This window comes from Dipteris shenzhenensis, chromosome 13 (assembly GCF_047967505.1).
Source record: "Dipteris shenzhenensis isolate YYH24624 ecotype China chromosome 13, Dip_SZ_1.0, whole genome shotgun sequence".
Taxonomy (NCBI): Eukaryota; Viridiplantae; Streptophyta; class Polypodiopsida; order Gleicheniales; family Dipteridaceae; genus Dipteris; species Dipteris shenzhenensis.
The window spans coordinates 33103315-33122740 of NC_141608.1; the positions used below are offsets into that span (position 1 = coordinate 33103315).

At 41.5% G+C, this 19426-nt stretch overlaps 1 protein-coding gene across 2 annotated transcripts; it reads left to right on the top strand.

Annotated features, from left to right (window-relative positions):
* The first annotated feature begins 577 nt into the window (after positions 1 to 577).
* Positions 578 to 18708, top strand: LOC147895313 (ABC transporter G family member 28-like). Of its 2 annotated transcripts, XM_087384291.1 has the most exons (14): positions 578 to 1330; positions 1610 to 1686; positions 7256 to 7555; positions 7922 to 7979; positions 12537 to 12680; positions 12782 to 12816; positions 13033 to 13106; positions 13304 to 14214; positions 14549 to 14845; positions 15857 to 16351; positions 16822 to 16970; positions 17134 to 17423; positions 17847 to 17980; positions 18234 to 18708. In XM_087384291.1, the coding sequence occupies exons 1-14, from the start codon at positions 1023 to 1025 to the stop codon at positions 18397 to 18399; spliced, it is 3438 nt and encodes a 1145-aa protein (XP_087240417.1). In that variant the 5' UTR covers positions 578 to 1022; the 3' UTR covers positions 18400 to 18708. The 2 variants fall into 2 exon arrangements, with proteins under 2 accessions (XP_087240417.1, XP_087240418.1); XM_087384292.1 differs by lacking the exons at positions 578 to 1330; positions 1610 to 1686 and adding an exon at positions 6806 to 6896 and having other exon boundaries at positions 18234 to 18707.
* Positions 18709 to 19426: the final 718 nt, after the last annotated feature.

Below are 19426 nucleotides of genomic sequence, written 5' to 3' on the forward strand. Positions count from 1 at the left end.
CCATGTGGTGTCACACTTATCTCCCTCTACCTCTCTTTCTCAAGGTTACCTAATGATGTTATTTCAACAAAAAAAAAAAGTGTGTTGTTGATATGTGTCGGTTGATCTCTTCGATATGTAGGTACCAAGTCAAGTTTGGACCTCTCTTAAAATACCCATTTGAGCATTTGTCTCTCTCTCTCTCTCTCTCTCTCTTTTTTGACCACTACAAAACTCTCTTTTAAAATACCCATTTGGGCATCTTGACCATTTCTCTCTCTCTCTCTCTCTCTCTCACCTTGGGCACATGGAGGCCTTTTGGTAGGGTTCAAGTAAGGTTTAGGAAAAAAAAGGAGATCGGATGCTCGGATGCCTATCGGATGCCTGACTAATGCAAACGAACTAGGTAAGGTCCGGGAGGAAGGGGTGATGGAATTGATTTTGATAGCCCTCTCTCTCTCTCTATAGAGGGCAAACAAAAAGTTGACCATATCAATCTTCATGAACCTGGAGTTTTCTCAAGCGTGCGCGCGCGCGCGCGCGCTCTCTCTTTTCTCTCTCTTGTGGCTCTGTGTTTCCTTGTAGAGAGAGAGTGTATCCAATCGATTGCCGACTGCATTTCTTTGGTAAACCGAAACGCCCTCCTCTCAATCGCCTTCCTTCGTTTCCTTAAACAAGCTTGCAATTATCGTTTCCCCTGCTCGCCATCACAATCGTTGACCCTCCTTGCAAGCTTGTGATTCTAGTTTGTTTCGTTTCTCCATCAATCATCTCATTCCTCTCGTTCATCTTATCTCTTCCCTCGTCTTTCAGCCGCACTTGTGAATCATCTCTGGTTTTGACGGATTGAATCATCTGATTCCTCATCTTTCCGAAGCACTCCTTCTTAATCATCATCATCTTTCACAAGCAGTCGTGAATCATCACTAGTTTGTTACGCATCTCATTTCCTCCTCTTTCAGACGCACCACTTCTCTGTATCATCATCTTTCAGAAGCAGTAGTAGTACCTGTGCATCATCTCATTCACCCGCCCTTCTTCAGATGGTACAACATGAAGGTCCAATCCTGGCTTTGCGCTTCCCAATCCCGCATCACTCGATCAAGATGACGCTGATCCCGCAACTTCTGATCTTCGTTTTCGTTATCCTCCTGTCAAATTACGTAGCCAGAGCAGCTGCTCAAACGAATCCCAATGGAAACTCGGCTTTACCTGCCGATTGCCTTACACCGTTCTCGAGCTCAACATCGCAGCAATCGTGTGAACAGGAGCTGTATAAAGATATCCAATACACTATAAACGACTACACGCAGAAATTCGCCGCACAGTTCAGCTTCTGCGTCAGTAACGCGTAAGGCATTTTCCATGCTACCTTTCATAATACGATTGTTTAAGACTGTCCTTTGGAACTGAAAAGCAGCGCCTAATTTTGAGACGCAAGCGCTGACTCTTGTGTCCCTGGGCAATTAATCTATAGGATGGCGCTTGTCTGTCGGTCGTCTGCTAACAAGATTTGTTTGTCAGACAATGGCTGACTGGATGAGCGCTAAATTGGCAGTTGGACTAGCACGAAGCATAAGCCCAGACTCTTCTGATGAGATTGGCTGGTTTTTCGCTCCATTGTGTTCAGGGTGCAGGAGAGAAACGCAGCGTTCGATTTCAGTGAAAATCTTACATTCTTGAGCACCTGCTTATTTGATACACAAGGTTAGCCTTCGTCGCCTTACATATATTGTAATTAGAAAATAGCTATGGAACATTACTTGTAGGTAAATTCAGACAGCAGAAGACGCTATTAGTACATATTTATTTATTAAACTGAGATACGATGCATTATGGGAAGGTGGTTGTTACATTACAAGATGTAAAGTCTCTTAGTCCCCAAGAATGATCGTAAAAATAAAGAAGGATATTCAAAATGCTCCTTGGGAAGCTGAATTAGCCAATGCTAGAGGTTGAGAAAAGGATATATGTACTCACTTGGATCCCACTGAAATTATACCCAAGTGTGACCATAGCCTCCAAGAAGGCTCCTCAAAGCACTTCAACCAGGAAATGCTGAAGGGAGCTGCCTACATCTGCCACTAGTGAAATGGAAGATCTGTCTATGGATCCCATTAGAGACAACTAGCATCACTAATGTAGAAAGGAATGCCATGCTAAGCATCTTGGAAGTGGAAGCCACGAAGATGAACACCGGCAAGGGAGAACTATGTGATCAAGAATAGTTTGGCTACAGGAATAGCAGGGTTAATCTCTGTGCGAGAACACTTTTCCACATGCCTGAGACTGGTGTAAAATGAACGATCGATAATCAATAAATACTAATCAGACTGTAGGCTCTACAGTGTGAAGTAGCAAGACTAAATTTCTTAGCGACTCCTCATGCATGGAATATGAGTCTTAAAGTTCATGAGGGCGCAAGTGACTCAGAATACAATCATGAACAACAGTGGCTGCCTATGAATGCCATTTGAGTGCAAATAGCAGTTCATGAAAGCCCAAGAGAAATTATGTGCCAAGCCCAAAGAGGGCTAGCATGAGATACGAAGCAGGAGATCAGAGTCAATACATCCAATGGAGACGTGTCATCGACTGTTGCCCAGGTAAGATTGGAGTGCTAAATGCTTGGCAAGCGAGCTGGGCTAGTCCCCATTGAGTAAACCATCGACAAGCATCCATAGAGAAGAACACGGATGTGCATCTCTAGCTATCTCTAGAACATGTTGGCTGCCTAGTCAAATAAACTCTCCTTCAATTGGTGTTGTCTTGTGTCCTGGTTTCATGTAGATATAATCTCTCTTTCATTTTGCTACCTCTTACTTTCATTGAAGTTGATTGTGTAAAGCTCGAGTTCACCAATATCGCCTTTAGATAAATCTCACATTTCATTGTCTCGCACGTGTCTGTATGCATGTGTGTGTGTGTTTGTGTGTGTGTGTGTGTGAGAGAGAGAGAGAGAGAGAGAGGGGGGGGGGGGGAGGAGGGAGGGAGGGAGAGAGAGAGTTTAGATAAATCTCACTTTTCATTGTCTTGCACGTGTGTGTGTGTGTGTGTGTGTGTGTGTGTGAGAGAGAGAGAGAGAGAGAGAGAGAGAGAGAGAGACGAGGGAGGGAGGGAGAGAGTTTATGATAGCCTTTGAAAGACCAAAGGATCCACGAGATTGAAAAACCTAGATACAATAAGAAAAACTAAGGGGTGGAGACAGTAAGGTGGGCATCCACACCCAAGATTGATATGTGAGATCATAAAAAAGTAGAGAACATGTATCGCTCGATACATCGTGATGTCTGTGTGGAAGGATGCATGATAGCAAATCATATCAACCTACAAGAGGCCATGGAAGATCACTATTAAGAAGCCAGTTAGTCAGTTGTCCACCTATGTGTCGGGTCCACTGTATGTTGTGTGGGAGCAAGGCCATTGGGGGACGCAGGATATTTGAAAAAAGTCGTCGAGAGATGAAATCAGTGATAGGACATTACTTGTGGTCAGTCTGGGTAGCCTACCTATGCCTGCTCTCCTCCTTTGTTGGTGCTGAGAAATGGTTTGCTGCCTAGCAAGTGCCACTATCACCCTGTCGTCTGCCTCCCTAAGTTAGAGAGTAGAGAGGGGATACCTCCGGTCTTCATTTGTGTCTCAACATGCTAGCGGGTCTATCATTTCATACTCTTTTTGTCTCAGCTGCATCGTCTCCCCCATGGCCATTGGTCCATGTAGTCCAATGAAGAAATCAACGATCGTACTTCAGTTGGGCTCCATCAAGACCTCCTTATCTCGTCTCCACTTTGAGCAGTCTATCCTTGTGTCAATAGGCCTTGTGTAAGAAAGTTATCACATGTCTCTAATTGTGTGGACTAGGACAGTCGAGAGTAGTCCGAATCCATCTTGAATAGGGAGTGGTGTGGTCCTCGGTTCTCATAGTACATGGGGCATTTAAAGGTGAAGTACGCCTCTGACTCAATCCCTTGCACATCGCAAAAGGTCCAAAGGCATCATGTGTCTCACAGAAAGTCTGGGGTGCGTCTAGATGTTGCTAGCGGCCCTCTACAAAAGAGGAGAGTAAGACCACATCATTTGCATATAGAGAATCAAGACGGGAGATCCAATTGATGGTGATCCAGCACCACCTAGTGCCTGAATGAAATGACTCACACTTATCAATGTACAGTCCAAATAGTGGTGGTGATAAAGATCATCGATGGTTGATGCCAATCATACCCATGACATCCTCATCCGATGTACGAACTCTGCCTAATACCCGCTTATAGAGTGTCATGACTGCCACATAATGTCCTGACTAAACCCCTAGTCCTAGATGTATGAAAAGTCGAACCCATGGCATTGTGTCAAAAGTAATGCACAAAGCAACATTTGACCCTTTGTCCCCATGCCTTGGCCTTCTCTCAAGGTGAAAATGTGAAAATTGAGCAAAAGACCAAAGAAGCCCATGAGACTAATGGAATAAATGTCATGTGACTTAGACCACCATGATCATCCTTGAATTTGAAAATGGAAGCATTGACCAATTGAGTGTTTGTTCATGCTAGAGTGATCGATCATGTGCCTATCATACGTGAACGTGAGTGCCAATCACTCTAGTATCTGATGGGACAGGAACTTGTCCCATGGCATATTAAACTGGATTGATTGTTGAGTTTATAGGTACCCTAGGGTCTGGATGAAACCATCCTTGGTCAATTGGAGGAAATGCTCTCTACAGAATGCCATCCTAGTGCCAAGTGGTCGTGGTAAGGGGATTTGAGGTCCGTTCAATGCACATGCAAAGGCATTTTGGGTGTTCACCCCCCTTGTATGGTGTGGATCATTCTAGCCTTCCATGTGATGTAGGTGATAGCCAATACTATCTTATGTGTTGATTTGGTCCTCCATTCTCTCTCTCTCTCTGTCTCTCTGTCTCTTTCCCATGTTGTTGGTCACACGTGCAAACCGGTTGTTCCCATCGCCCTTAGTAGCAAAATGGAGGGAACTATTATCCTACGTCTACCTGCCTTTAACTTCCCTTGTTGACAAATGTGGTTTATGTAAGTGATGATATCAAATGAGATGTCCGTGTATAGAGGTGTTGCTGCAAACTTTGCCAGCAGTATGGTGTGTGGGGTGGGTTACGTAATTTGAATGAGGCATGCAAGCATCATAACCTCTAGGTGGTAATTGTTGAAGCCATTCCATTCATATCTTGCAAGCTTGTTGGCCAACGAGCACCCATACAATCTGCAGGATGTAGTAGTGAATCAAATAGGAGGGATTTTGTTTGTGTGTCTATGAAAGTGGTCCTAAGAGCACTTCCCTTCAACCTCGCTAGTGTTGGGTGTCCGCTAATTAGATGTGCCTGAGCAGCTGGTTTCATTGTGAATCTGGGCCCAGAAAAGATGCATCCCAAGTAGATGCATGCTTTGAAAACCCCCACCTACTCTCCTACAAAAGTGAAGGTATCATGATGGAGGTGATTGTCATTATGTTGTTCATGACTGTGATCTTAATTTCGCCAAGTTGACTTCATATTGCGGCTTTGAGAAAACAATTGTAGTGCCTTCATGTGCCTTTGCTATGTCTAAGATCAGATTATCTTGTTTGCGCACTACAAGATAGTGCTAGTAGTCTGTTCTAACGACGACAGTCCCCCTCCCTTAAGTGTAGATAAAGGATGCCAGCACATCAATGCACATCCCAAATGGAGGGCAAAATGGTAGGCAGCCTGTCATGCCAAGATTGCATATCATATTATAGGAGATGCTCTGTGTGGTAGTTACCCTGCCTACGACAACTTTCGCAGATCTTGTAGCTGTGAGATAAAACATGAAACTTGTGAGGGAGGATTGGCGTAGATGGTTGGGTAGATTGTTGAGAGTAGGATTTGCAAATATCAATCTCCTCAATGGAACATTTATTAGAGATTTTGCTACTAAGGATGCTCAAGTGTTCTTGCTCATGACGTACAAGAAACATGCATCGCACCAAGAACTCTCGTGCTCTATTCCTAGTTTACATCCACTGTTTGGCATTGTAGTGCTAATGCCTCCGGAGTGCTTTGCATTCATCATATCAACCAATCTTGAGGCAAGTTTGATAGTAACAAAATGTAGTACATTGTTTTGAGATTGTCCACATTAAGTAAATATAGTGCCATAATTTCGTATCCAAGGCATACTGAAATCCTTTACTCTTACAATTTTGATGGGTATATGGTTTGTGATTTCGTGTAAGGGTTAAATCACATAACTCATAATCCAAGGGTCAATTAGAATTGCACTTGCAAATGCAAGAAGAAATTTCTGTAGTGAGAAGACATCTCAATCACATTTCTCATCTGAGGTGATGTAGAACTGGCAGACAACATTTGACAATGCCCATGTAGTACATGTTCATGTGCAACGCCCATGTGACTTAGAGAATGGAAAATATAAACATCCAGAATTCTATCCTCTGCACTTTTAGTGAAGTCCTTATCGTAATAATTATGCGTCTCACTTTAAGTTTATCAAGGCCTTGGAGGTGAAAAGCTTTGCTTCACTTCATTTAGCTTTTTCCACCACTTCTTGTTAACTAACATGTACTGTCTCAAGTTTGAGCTTGAAGCATGTAATTGGGATATGATCGCAGTAAAACCTTGAAATAGGCCTGGGAATGAATGATGTAGGTCTTTTTCCTAGTGTTTGTGTGTAACATGCCATGTGTCTCTGTAATTTTATAGCATTGAAATCAATCAGTTGCGGAAATTGGTTGCCCTTAATTTGTTGGAGATGTTTAAGGGAGAATTCCTCTTATTTGTGGTGAATAATGTTTTGAGCATAGATGTCATGTAGTTTTTAGCAGACTTTTCAAGCATTTTGCATTCAGGATCCATTTGTATTCTTTTAAAGAATTTTGTGCTGATCACAACTTCTGATTTATGGGTATACTTAACTTGTTTCAATTCTGATATTTGACTATTCTGCTCCAGGATTTTTCAAACTACTGTTATATATCAATCAGTTGCAGAAATTGGTTGCCCATAATTTGTTGGAGATGTTTAGCGGGTGTTTTCTCTTATTTGTGGTGAATAATGTTTTTAGCATAGATGTCATGTAGTTTTCAGCTGACTTTTCGTGCATTTTGCATTCAGGATCCATTTGTATTCTTTTAAAGAAGTTGTGTTGATCACAACTGTTTCAATTCTGATATCTAGTTGTAATTTGACTATGCTGCTCCAGGATTTTTCAAACAATTGTTATATAGGTTTTATTCTTTACCAATCTTAGGGTGCTTGTTTCAGGGGCTATTTTGGACTACATTTGCAGTGGAGGGGAAATAAAAGCTTATTTAGCTTCTCTAGTGAATCTTATTCAGAGTAGCAATTCAGGCACAGCATCTGATCCCATTTCAAATGTTAACTGCAATGAGTCATATTGGAGTCAAGGATGTGAAGATGGCTGGTCTAAAGCTCAACAAACCAGCGTACCTAACGTGGATGATCTTTATCAAAACACTAGCGTTATTCCCTTACGCAGTGATAATTCTATAATGCAGTGCTGTGAAGGATTCTTCTGTCCCCGAGGTTTATCATGCATGCTTCGTAAGTACCTAACCATAGATACACACATGCATTCACATGTGTGTGTGTGTGTGTGTGTGTGAGAGAGAGAGAGAGAGAGAGAGAGAGAGAGAGAGAGAGAGAGAAGGGGGGTTTTCAGGAACATGGAAAGGCTCACTGAGTCAGCTGTGGGCACCTTCCTCTGAATCAAAAGGGAAAGGGATATGTAGTGATTGGAATTTGTTTAAAGGAATCCAATTATAGCCGAGGTTAATCGTGGAATTCACTTGGTTTATCATTTATAGAAAAGGGAAGACTTGTTTCCTGATTTGGATTATGTTAGGTACTAATCACACGTTCCATGCCAGTAGTAGTGACATTAATGAGAATTTTGCTGGCATTTGGCAGCTTGCCCATTGGGAGCTCATTGTCCAAAATCCAGCTATACTGCAGGATTATGTTCTCCGTATGTCCTTCTCTCCTTAACCTCTTTTTATGTTGCGCGTATTCTAACTGAGGTCTGTAAGTTTAGAAGTATGAATGCATTTTGGAGTTCTCTTATGATTTTCAGAGAGAGAGAGAGGATATGATATGATACAAAAGTAAAAAATAATCACTAGAAAGAAAGAAAGTCTATTAACATCCACGGAAGACCAAGAAGTCTATGGGACAACATGAAAACCAATTAGTACGTCAGCTTAGGGAGGGTAGCTCCTAGGTAGCTCCCAACAGCGCCTATGGAAGAAGGAACATGTACAACCACTTTGTTGCTTACAGCTTGCTGCTTTGCAGGTAGATTAACAACTACAAGTCCAGGCTCTTGCATCAAGACAAGGTTTGGCCGGCTTGTGTGCTATGTCTAAGATTTCTCCTAATATACGAGGACCACTTCCAAATATGTGGCCACTTGAAGAGACTTTGTAGACCTTTGTGTTTTAGAGCTTGTATGTTGTGTTTCTCTGTTATGTGCTAGGGTGCATGACACCCCAAGGTGTATGGTATCATTCCTTATATTGTCTGGCAGTTTTTGTATCTTCTCCCTTCCCTTGGGATTTCCTTTATCCACCGGCTTGACTCCTCATCTTGCATATGCCTTTTGAAAAGGGAGACATATTGATGTCTCCCGTAAATTATTGTGGGATTAATGAATGCCTGTTTTTTTAAATTTTGACAACTGAAGTTGAAGTCTTTTGTGCTTGATGCTTTTTACTTTTCAATTATTTGAGATGGAAAACCTCAAGCACTTTTTATTCTAGAGGAAAGAACCTTCTATTGTATCCTTTGAAGACAATACAAATCAGCTTTTTATTAGGTGCTGGAGATACCTCGGCACGCTTAATGAATTCGGCAAGTTAGAGGCGATGAATTATTGCATGGGGAAATATAAGATCGATAGCATCCTGATGTTGTTGGATTTGCGAATTAGAGACAAGCCATGGATGAAGAGAACCTGAGATTTGGTAAGAAGCATGAAAGCGGAGTCATATATTAACATCTTAGTGGAGAAAGGGCAATTCCATACATTTTTAGATGCCAAAACCCAAAAGGCATGGGATTCTCTCAAAAGTATTTATGATACGATCACCACCAACTATCATCTACCTGTGAAGATTAGCCCTATAGAATGCAAGAAGGCATGTTGGTCTGTGATAATTGTAGTGGGATACCATTGATTGAAAGGGGGATGATAGATAACGACCATGTTTTGTTCCATCAACAGTTTGCTGCTACCTTAATGACGACTCCCATCACCCAAATTTGAGCAATTTAGTGAGTTATCACCTTAAGAAGAGATGAAGAGGTTGATTCTTAGTGCAGGAGATGGGCAACTCAAAAAGCACTTCAGCCAAGGGAAAGTTAGGAGAAGGCAGTTACAGCCATGTCAAGCCAGTTAACAAAGGAGAACAATCGCAAGGTAACTATAATGACTGCTACTCTACCTAAATGGAAAAATGAAATTAGCGTCACTAAAATAAGCCAGTAACAATGCAATGAAAGGGCAAGGCAAAAATGAAGAAGCAATTAGGCCATGAGGCAGGATAGGAGCCTAGTAATAATCAAAAGCAGTGTGAATTCCAGTCAGTCATTTGTCTCTGCCTTGGTCTGAAGCAACAATGGTGAATAGATTTTGGGGCATCCAATACATCAATCTCGGTAACAAGTGGCAATTCAAGGGCAGATGAACCCTATTTTTCATTCTTCAAACAATTGGGGCAGCCAATGTTCCTCACATGTCTCAGATGCCTAATTTCCTCTGTCATTGATCCCAGTAACCCTATCTCCGTTTATGGTTTATGAGCAGCTTCCACTCATTTGAACCCTTTTTTGCAGCCATCGCTTGCTGGAAGGCTTCTGTCTTTGCAGTAGCTACCATATGGATCACTTTCTGCTGCTCCTACCTCTTAAAGAGTCTCTTGATGCAGCTGCCTCTGCTTATCACTCTGATTGTGGCCTCCTGACCACCAATAATTTTCCTCTTGGTGAGAGAAACCAGCTGCCTATCATTTCTGAGCTCCTTCACCGCTTTGATGTGTCTGGATTATACCAAAACTAATACAATGTGTAGATGAATGTTCTTGCAATCCCCAACTAAGAAAACAAGATGTCTGGATGCGGAAGTTTTGCTTAAAAAAACACTGCTGACCTGGCTGCCTACCAACTAGGTTGGTTGACCCTGGTCTGTAAACTTAAAGAATATCCAGTCGGCCAGTCTGCTGACTGGGTCGGCTGGTCTAGGCTTGCCTAGCCCTATAAAAGGGCTCCTTGGGAGGCAACATTCAGTTGAATGTGGAGCAGCCCTGAGCCTGTATTGGGGAAGATCTAGGTGCATACCAAGCTTGAGAAGTAAGGAGAGCGCAAGTCTGTCATGAGGGAACAGCAAGAAGAGCTCAACCAGAAGCAGCCATTGAAGTCTATCAGTGAAGGCACGTGGCAGTTTGGAGGAGATCTGCATCAGAGAGTGGTGCCCATTTGGATTTCGGACAAAAATCTGGGGGACCATGGCATTCAATTTTTGGGGGAAAAATCCATGTTAAAAAACTTCCAAACTTTGACAATCTATGTCTCTTGATTGACAAATCCAAATTGGGCTAGATTTAGATATTCAACATGTTTGTTGCACCCTTTATTAATGTTACATGCATCAAAATAAGCATCTTATAAATCTATGGCTAATTTTCTCCACCAAGTTTTGAGCACGATCGCCCATTTGAAGCTATCATTTCTCAAAGGTGAGGATAGTTTTTAACCCGATTAAGCGCTCCTTTTCCATGAAAAAACAAATGCTGCAGGTCAGCCGACCTGAGGCTCCAGTTCCATGGCCTATATACGGCCCTTTCTGCAGGCTTATGGCTGGCTGTTCAACCAGCCCATTTGCCGACATACTTACACAGCTTGCTGACCTTTTCTGGCCCTGCAACAGCCCACCATTCAGCTCTTAATCCAGGACCTGTAGCAGTATGTGCGCTGTTCTTCTTCATGACCACCATGCAAAGATGCAAGATCTTCTGCCACTCTGGATGCTCCATGAAGACCCGCAATTGCTGCCGTTTTGCTTGTACTTGGTGCTGCACCAGGTGTCCTTATGTGCTGCTGTACAATCTGTTCCTGTTGCATGCTGGTCACAGGTTCGCCCTCTCAGATCTGATATATGAAGATATGTTTGCTGCCCATGTGATAGCCAGTCTGCTGCCCACATGGCAACCCTAATTCTACCCTCTCTATCCCAACTGTGTATGCCATCCTCCCCCATGTCCTGCTCATATTGGGCCTCACAATTGCGAAGGTGACCCTAACATTCCAACATGCTGGGTGTAACAATGTGCCCTTGTCTACAAGCATTAGCAACATCTTGTAGCTGCCTAAAACCCTAATCAACTTCCCCTACCTTTAAATCTCTGTCTGATCTGATATATGAAGATATGTTTGCTGCCCATGTGATAGCCAGTCTGCTGCACTCTCTGTCCCAACTGTGTATGTCATCCTCCCCTTGTCCTCATATTGGGCCTCACAATTGCGAAGGTGACCCTAACATTCCAACATGCTGGGTGTAACAATGTGCCCTTGTATACAAGCACTAGCAACATCTTGTAGCTGCCTAAAACCCTAATCAACTTAAAAAAATCTCTGTCAGTTCAGAAGAAAGACATTTAAGTCAGCAAAGACAAAGGGAAGCAAACGATGAAGAAGGTACAAGGGTCTAGACCCTTCAAATGTCAGGGTCCATGAGACATCTAGTTCTCTTCTATCGAAGAGGCTTCAATTGTACATTCTGGTTCCCAAAAGGGTGGGCCTCGCCATTGAGCTTCGGTGTAGAGTTTTATTCTTTCCCTAATTACTTTCAGTCTTTCAGCTCATGTCTTCATTTCAATTCTTGTGAGAACTAATCTGTGAATGGAAGCACTTCCCTTTCTAGATGCATTTTTAAGTATTTGATTTACTTTATCTTTCATGTCTTCATTATTTCCACGAAGTACTAGTCATGCACATTTATCCAAGAGTGTTTTTCGTCCACTTTGAATGCTCCCTCAATACATGAGCAGCAAACATGCATCCTTGGAATGACCTAATGGTTAGTAGTGGACTAGATATATTCACAAATAGGTCATTTTGACACCATCTACCATCAGCACAAATGCTCTTTGACTGTAGTCAACCCTCTTGGCCTTTTTGACTGAAGTCAAGTGTCTTTGACCGAGGTCAATGCTCTGACCAACTCTTTGACCATAATTAAAATAAATGATTTTTTTTTACTATGGTCAAATTAGAGGTCAACTTTGTATTTGGGCTTCGAGTCTTTACAATTTGGTGACACGTAGCTTTGCTTTAAGTTGTTTTAAATTTTTATTTTTCTCATTACTTACAATTTTGTCTAAAGGTGCTTACAAACTTCCTTCTTTCCTTTGTTCTTTAAGAAATGTTAATTTGTAAGATTGGATATATCTAGTCTTATGAAGGTTGTGTGTGTGTGTGTGTGTGTGCGTGTTTGACACATAAATTGACTGATTGGATGATGTTTTCTCAGATACAATTATCGCCTAACACCTGGTCAGAATTATTCATGTGGTGGTGCAAATCTGTGGGCAGACCAATCCAATTCCAATGGGACATTCTGTCCGGCAGGCTCATTTTGTCCTGCAACAACTGACATTCGCCAGTGTGGCAATGGGTAATATTAAACTTTTAGCTCCTCCATGAGTTTATACGTTTTTAAGGAAAAAGTGTTGTTAATTTAATTGCTCCTAAGTTGATGGTCTTGATTTCTCGCAGATATTACTGCAGACAAGGATCAACTGCACCAATCAGTAAGTTCACAGATTTGCTATATAAATGAAGGTTTTTTTTTGTTATATTGTTAAAATTAATTATGCAATTATGTGGTTATAGCCAATCATAGCCTATGCAATCCCTGTGAAGTTCTACAAATCATCTTTTGTGTGGCCCAGAGTGCTCTAGTGAAGTAGAGTTTCGCACCAGTTTTTAAAGGAGAATATTTAGTCATCCCATGCTTAATTTTGCAGAATGTTTCCAGTTGACGTCTTGTAATGCCGAGGCAACAACTCAGAATCTTCGAACTTATGGTCTCATCATTATTGTACTAATTCTAATCCGCTTTTAATCTCCCTCGCTAGAGAAGAAATTGAAGATTCATAACAATCCTTCTTATTTTTATTCCCTTGGGAGATGATAAAACTGCTGTTTCTTTTAAACTAGAGGCAATATTGTTTACTTTATTCAACCTCTCCTTCACCCTTTCGTATAGACCTCAAGATTTTTTTTGTGGAAATACAGGTGGGCTTGCTTGCAATACTTTTGCTCATCTACAACTGCTCAGACCAAGTGATGCATATCCGTGAAAAGCGTAAGATGAAGACCCGTGAAAAAGCAGTACAACAGGCAAGGGAGCATCTAAATGCTGTTGAGAGATGGAAGTTTGCTGTAGATGCAGCAAAAAGATTCAGTCGCTCTCTTTCCCGACGACATCATTCAAGGGGCTCAGAAGAGATGCAAGTACTAGCAGCTCCAGGTCTGCTGCGTTCTAACGAAGTACCCCAAAGATTTGGGACGATAGACGAGGAGAAATCCGATTATGAGGGGAAGGGATATTCTAGACCAGTGATAGAAAGAAGTGAGCCTTATTACACAGACCGTCCCTTGGAGGAGGACTTATATGAGCCTATTGAAGTCCCCCCTCTGGATTTTCCAACGAGTGGAGGCCAAGGAGCTACTACGAGCAAGCTACGTGCACCTCACACGAGAAGCCAGATTTTTAGATACGCTTATGGTCAAATTGAAAAAGAGAAAGCATTTCAAAATAAGCAAATGGGTTGGGATGATGTGATTTTGCAAGCAGGTTTGGAAGTCAAAAAAAACAGTAAGCGTATGCAAATTGAGATAACTTTTAAAGATCTGTCCCTTTTCTTGAAAGGGAGTGGGAAGAAAATCCTTTGCAATGTGACAGGGAAGTTATCTCCAGGACGTGTAACAGCTGTTATGGGACCGTCTGGTGCGGGAAAGACTACCTTTTTAAATGCCTTAGCAGGCAAGGTTCATAGCAGCACCACTACTGGACTCGTTCTAATCAATGGAAAACCAGACCCTATAAGGTGTTACAGAAAGGTTATCGGCTTTGTACCACAAGATGATATAGTCCATGGAAACTTGACAGTAGAAGAAAACCTTTGGTTCAGTGCTCGTTACAGGTGTCTCTCCCCCCCCCCCTTACACACACACACACACCTCCACCCCTCCTTTCAAGTTTCAACACACACACACACACATGCTTGGTTTTTTCTAGAGAGGGTCACAAAAGCAATAATGGAATGGTTGTGTTTAGCTTTTACTTCTTACAATACACTTATTCCTGAAATAAGCTAATTGTCAATTGCACCTGTGACTCAAGAGATCCCATGGGTCTATGCCACATACTTCAATGGCTTACCTCTTTTTTATCACATCTTTTCGAGAGAGAGTGTCTCAGCTGAATGCTGTCAAATATACTAAACGTTCCTACTATTCATTTGCTTGATTGTCTAGACTTTCAGTAAATATGCAGAAGGCAGAAAAGGTTTTGGTGGTTGAGCGCATCATTGATGCTCTTGGGCTTGGCTCTATACGCAATTCACAAGTGGGCACAGTTGAGAAAAGAGGAATCTCAGGAGGACAACGAAAACGGGTGAATGTAGGACTTGAAATGGTGATGGAGCCCTCTCTTCTTATTCTAGACGAACCAACATCTGGGCTGGATAGCACATCTTCGCAACTGGTATTGAGGGCCTTGAGGCGGGAAGCAAGTGTAGGTGTAAATGTAGGGGTGGTACTTCATCAGCCCAGGTAAACTGGTCTTGGACATCTTGGGCATGTTCTGATATGGCATTTTTAATTGGAACTCGTTGTATGTTTATTATATTTTCCCAATAATGCCTAGTGTTACACATCATGGGACAATGGATCCTCATGTTCCTTTGTTTTAGCAGTTCTATAGAAAGCTTTTAAAGTCTGTCGCTTTGTCAATGCAGCCGGACTAATGTGTTTGAATGTTTTTTAATGTAAGGAATTGTTTGTTTGAAGGACCCTTCTTAATTGTGATTGATTGTTTTTGCCTTGTTTTTGTGAGCTTTTAGTTTTAAGAGTGGGCATGGCATATATTCACTACAAGGTTCCGCATGTTAACTTATATTTGTGATTCACAAGGCCTTTCTAAATTAATCCGTGTGTCCATAATGGGAGAGTGCATCTCCTAGTTACCATGTATTTAAAACAAAACATATATTCACTACAGAGGTTAACTATATTTGTGATTCACAGGGCCTTCCTAAATTAATTCGTTTGTGCATAATGGGAGAGTGCATCTCCTAGTTACCATGTACATGATTTTCTTAATATCGGATTAATATTGAAGAAAAGATGCAGTATCGCGACAGTTGTTCTTACTAGTTTGAACATTACATGAGCCAAGACCCTTAATTTGACTTGGTGTGATCTTCTGGACAACTTCTCCTATGTTATTAGTAGAAGGTTCAATTATACAAGTGGGCCATATGCAGACTATATAGGATGCACGTCTGTCTAAAGGTCGTCTTGAATTATATCTAATTGGTGTGCTAGATTTATAGACCTTGTTTGAAAGCTATGAAAAGAAATCTGTAAGCTGAAAAATGCTTGCATTCCATATGTAAGTTGGTTCATGATAAACGTTGATGGGATGAAATGTTTGTTGATCTGATGAGATTTATATGATTAGGCTCTTAGTTGTGTGGGAAGAGGGAAAATCTTCGCTGCTTTGTTTGTGGTCACATTCAGCATTTTTTTAACATCTTTTGAAAAATCGGCCTGTGCTTGCAGCTATGGTCTGTTCAAAATGTTTGATGATGTCATGATTCTTGCAAAAGGTGGGCGAACCGTATATCTGGGTCCAGTAGATGATATTGAGAATTACTTTGCTGTAATGGGCATTATTGTTCCAGAGCGCATCAATCCTCCCGATCATTACATGGATGTTCTAGAAGGTATCACTAAACCGGAAGGAAATCGTAATTTTGATCCCAAAATCCTTCCGATTAAATGGATGCGATACAATAGCTACAATATTCCAGAAGACCTACAGGGCACAGTTCTGGAACTTGAACAACCATCTGAAAAGCTGAAGGAAGGGGAAGATCATGAGTCTGCGAGGAATCAAGGCAAGAGAAAATCTTTTTTAGAGGATCTTTGGGGGGAGTTTAAGCTCTTCCTAGAGCTTCGTTGGGATGACTTCAAGAGCACTTTCAGTCGGACTGAAGATTTTTCAAATCGCAGGACCCCAGGCTTTTGGAAACAATTCAAATTGATTATTTTGAGGTAACAGATGACTTTATGATATTTTATCTTCTTTCCTTCGTGAATATTTTATCTGACTTGCAAATATTGTGAATTGAAAGCAGTGATCTATGCAATTTTGCAAATGGATAAAAGGAAATAAATTGTCAATTTATTACAAAGTTATAATCTATCAAAGGCTCTTAAAGTGGCTCATGCCTTTTTTAGCACTGCCTTCCAGGCAGAGCTATCGTTTCACTTTTCTTAAAAAAGTGTCCCACACCATTTTTCACCACGTGGCCCCTTACTATTTTGATTCTCTCTCTCTCTCTCTCTCTCTCTCTCTCTCTCTGTGAGTTTGCGAATCATTCGAACTTTCCTATACACGGGCTTCCATCATAGGTGTTGCAAATTAATCATTCATTCATCTTGACAATTGTTTTCCTTTGACAGAACCAATTGAAGGCAGTGCTCACGAGTACTTGTACTCACTTGTTTAAATATTGTTTCAGGCTTTCATTGCAACGCTTTCGAGAGGCCAAATTGCAGACTCAAGATTATCTCATCCTGCTGCTGACAGGAGCCTGTTTGGGATTGATAACTCCCACTAAGGATACTAGCCTGGGATCTAACAGTTATACTTACGTTATTATTGCATTATGTAAATCCTCCTCACCTATTCTCTTTTGATGTGCCTGTGTGCCTTCAGATCTTGAAATAGAATATGAATGTTGTTCCTTTCCCATTTTCCCATTTCAAGTCTTCTTTCAGATGAACGTGTTTGGATACAAAGCCTCTCACTAATTTGTATTTCTTGATTGCAGCTCTCCTTTGCATGATTGCAGCCTTGAGAACATTTACAAATGATAAATTACATTTTTGGCGTGAAAGTGCTTCCTGTATCAACCGGGTAGCGTTTTTCCTAGCCAAGGACACTGTGGACCATTTCAATACACTCATAAAGCCCGTGTTTTTCTTGTCCATGTTCTACTTTTTCAATAATCCAAGGTCATCCTTCGTGGAGAATTATATTGTCACTGTAGCCTTAATTTATTGTGCGGCTGGGATTGCATATATCTTTGCAATCACTACTGAGAGCGGGCCGGCTCAGTTGGTATGTAATGTCTTCTTTTGCCTTCATCTGGTAGTCAAATATAACCAAAGAATGCCCTACATTTATTGTGAATGAGAAGTTTCTGTGGAGTTTGTCAACCCTATCTTTGACAGACAGATGCATTTAGGTTTGCATCCAGTACATCTGTCAACGTTGTAGGGGATGGACTTGATCGCTAACGCTGTTTTACATGCCAGGGACTAGGGCTTTTTCTAGAGTTCCCATGAAAGGGCTCTTAAGTGATTTCTTGCAATGCTCACGAATGACATGTCATTAGATGTGTTGCTGGCGTATTTATAACCACAACTATATGCAGAACCTACAATGGACTAATGGCTGGGCAATAGCTATATGCTGTTTACATGCACTTTAGTTTTTAAGTTAACAAAAATAATACTGACAGATTGAACTACTTATTTGCAGTGGGCTGTGTTCCTTCCCATAATATTTACCCTTATTGCAACAAAGAAAGACACTTCTGGCCTCGTCAAGGTCCTTCAGTATGGGACTTACACTCGATGGGTTCAAGAAGCTTATATAATTGCGAATGCTAGGAGGTAAATAACAACTTTGCAAATTGAAAAGTTTGGAATTTGTATTGAATTTTTTGGAGCTTCATTGGTGGAAGCTCAGCATTTCACCCAATGACTAAGCAAATCTAAAACAATATTTAGCATCATATTTAGCTAAGAACAAAAGTTTTGTATTCTGTTAACTGTTGTCCGACACGAATTTAACAATACAACGCATTGTTAGTGTATCCAGATGTTCTCTTTAGTTGGTAATTCAATTGCTGCTCCTCTTTTGCAGGTATTCAGGGGTTTGGCTAATAACACGATGCGCTGTCCTTGCTGGAGCAGGCTATGACCTCAATCACTGGGGATTATGCCTTGGTATACTATTTTTAATGGGATTTGTGGCACGCTGTATTGCTTTATTTTGCTTGATGCTCTGTAACAGAAAGAGGCAACAATAAAAAAGTTTTGATAGTGGGCTTGAATGAATCTGCTCTGGTATGATCATTGTGAGTGTAATTAATTGGCCTGTATGAGGTTGTATGCGCCTCTTCAGAGCATTATCCTTGTAACTATAAAAGAAGTGTCAAATTTTCCTTTTGAGAGCGATGTTCTGTAACTGTCACTGTACCTGTATGGCTCTCAAATATTCCCCAACAGCAACGGTCTGTAACTGTAAATTGTGTGAGCAGTTGGCCTTCAGATATTTGTGCATGAAAATTTATTGCACATAAATTGACACAGAAGAGTAGCCAGTTGTCCATTTTCAATTCAAGTTGGGTTAGATGTTGTCATAGTTGACCTTTGGAGGGATTCCTCATGAATGGGATATCAAAAACGTTTGATTTACTGGTAGGATTCAGACTGATTTACAACCCATCAATCCACAATTACCACAGTATGAGCATTGGAGATGATGTATGCCGGATTGAATGAACTCTTTGAGTATTTGATTGCCGATGACCTAGGCGGAAACAACTGTTGCATCGGCACACGAATTCATTGATAACTCTATCGGTAATTTTAATTCTCAGAGGTAATTACTGATGGTGATGGGGCTGTGGTGGTTGAAATTCAAGTGCTCATTCCCAAAAGGGCAGCTGCTGCTGAAATTTTAGGGGAAGCTTGCCCTTTTCTACATCTTCACCGCGACTAGTCATTGTTGTTCACGGAGTTGCTTAGGTGTGGAAACCACAATTGCCTTCGCGCACCAATAAAAAAAGAAGGAAAACAGTACCAAATTGCACCACCGTCGCCTTACGCCTCACTCACCCGTCATTATTCTTGTAAGGATGGAGCCCTCCAGTTGCGGTGAAGCTCCAGCCCTCCCCTTCCCAAGACTTTGTCCTCCACCTTCAGCATTCTTATCGGGCTCCTTCGCATCTGCGCACTACCATAGGTGAGCATGGCGTCCAAGAGCTCAATTGAGCACTCACCCTTGTTATTTAACTATTACCCACAGGACCCCCAAAGAAAAGCAAGATGAAT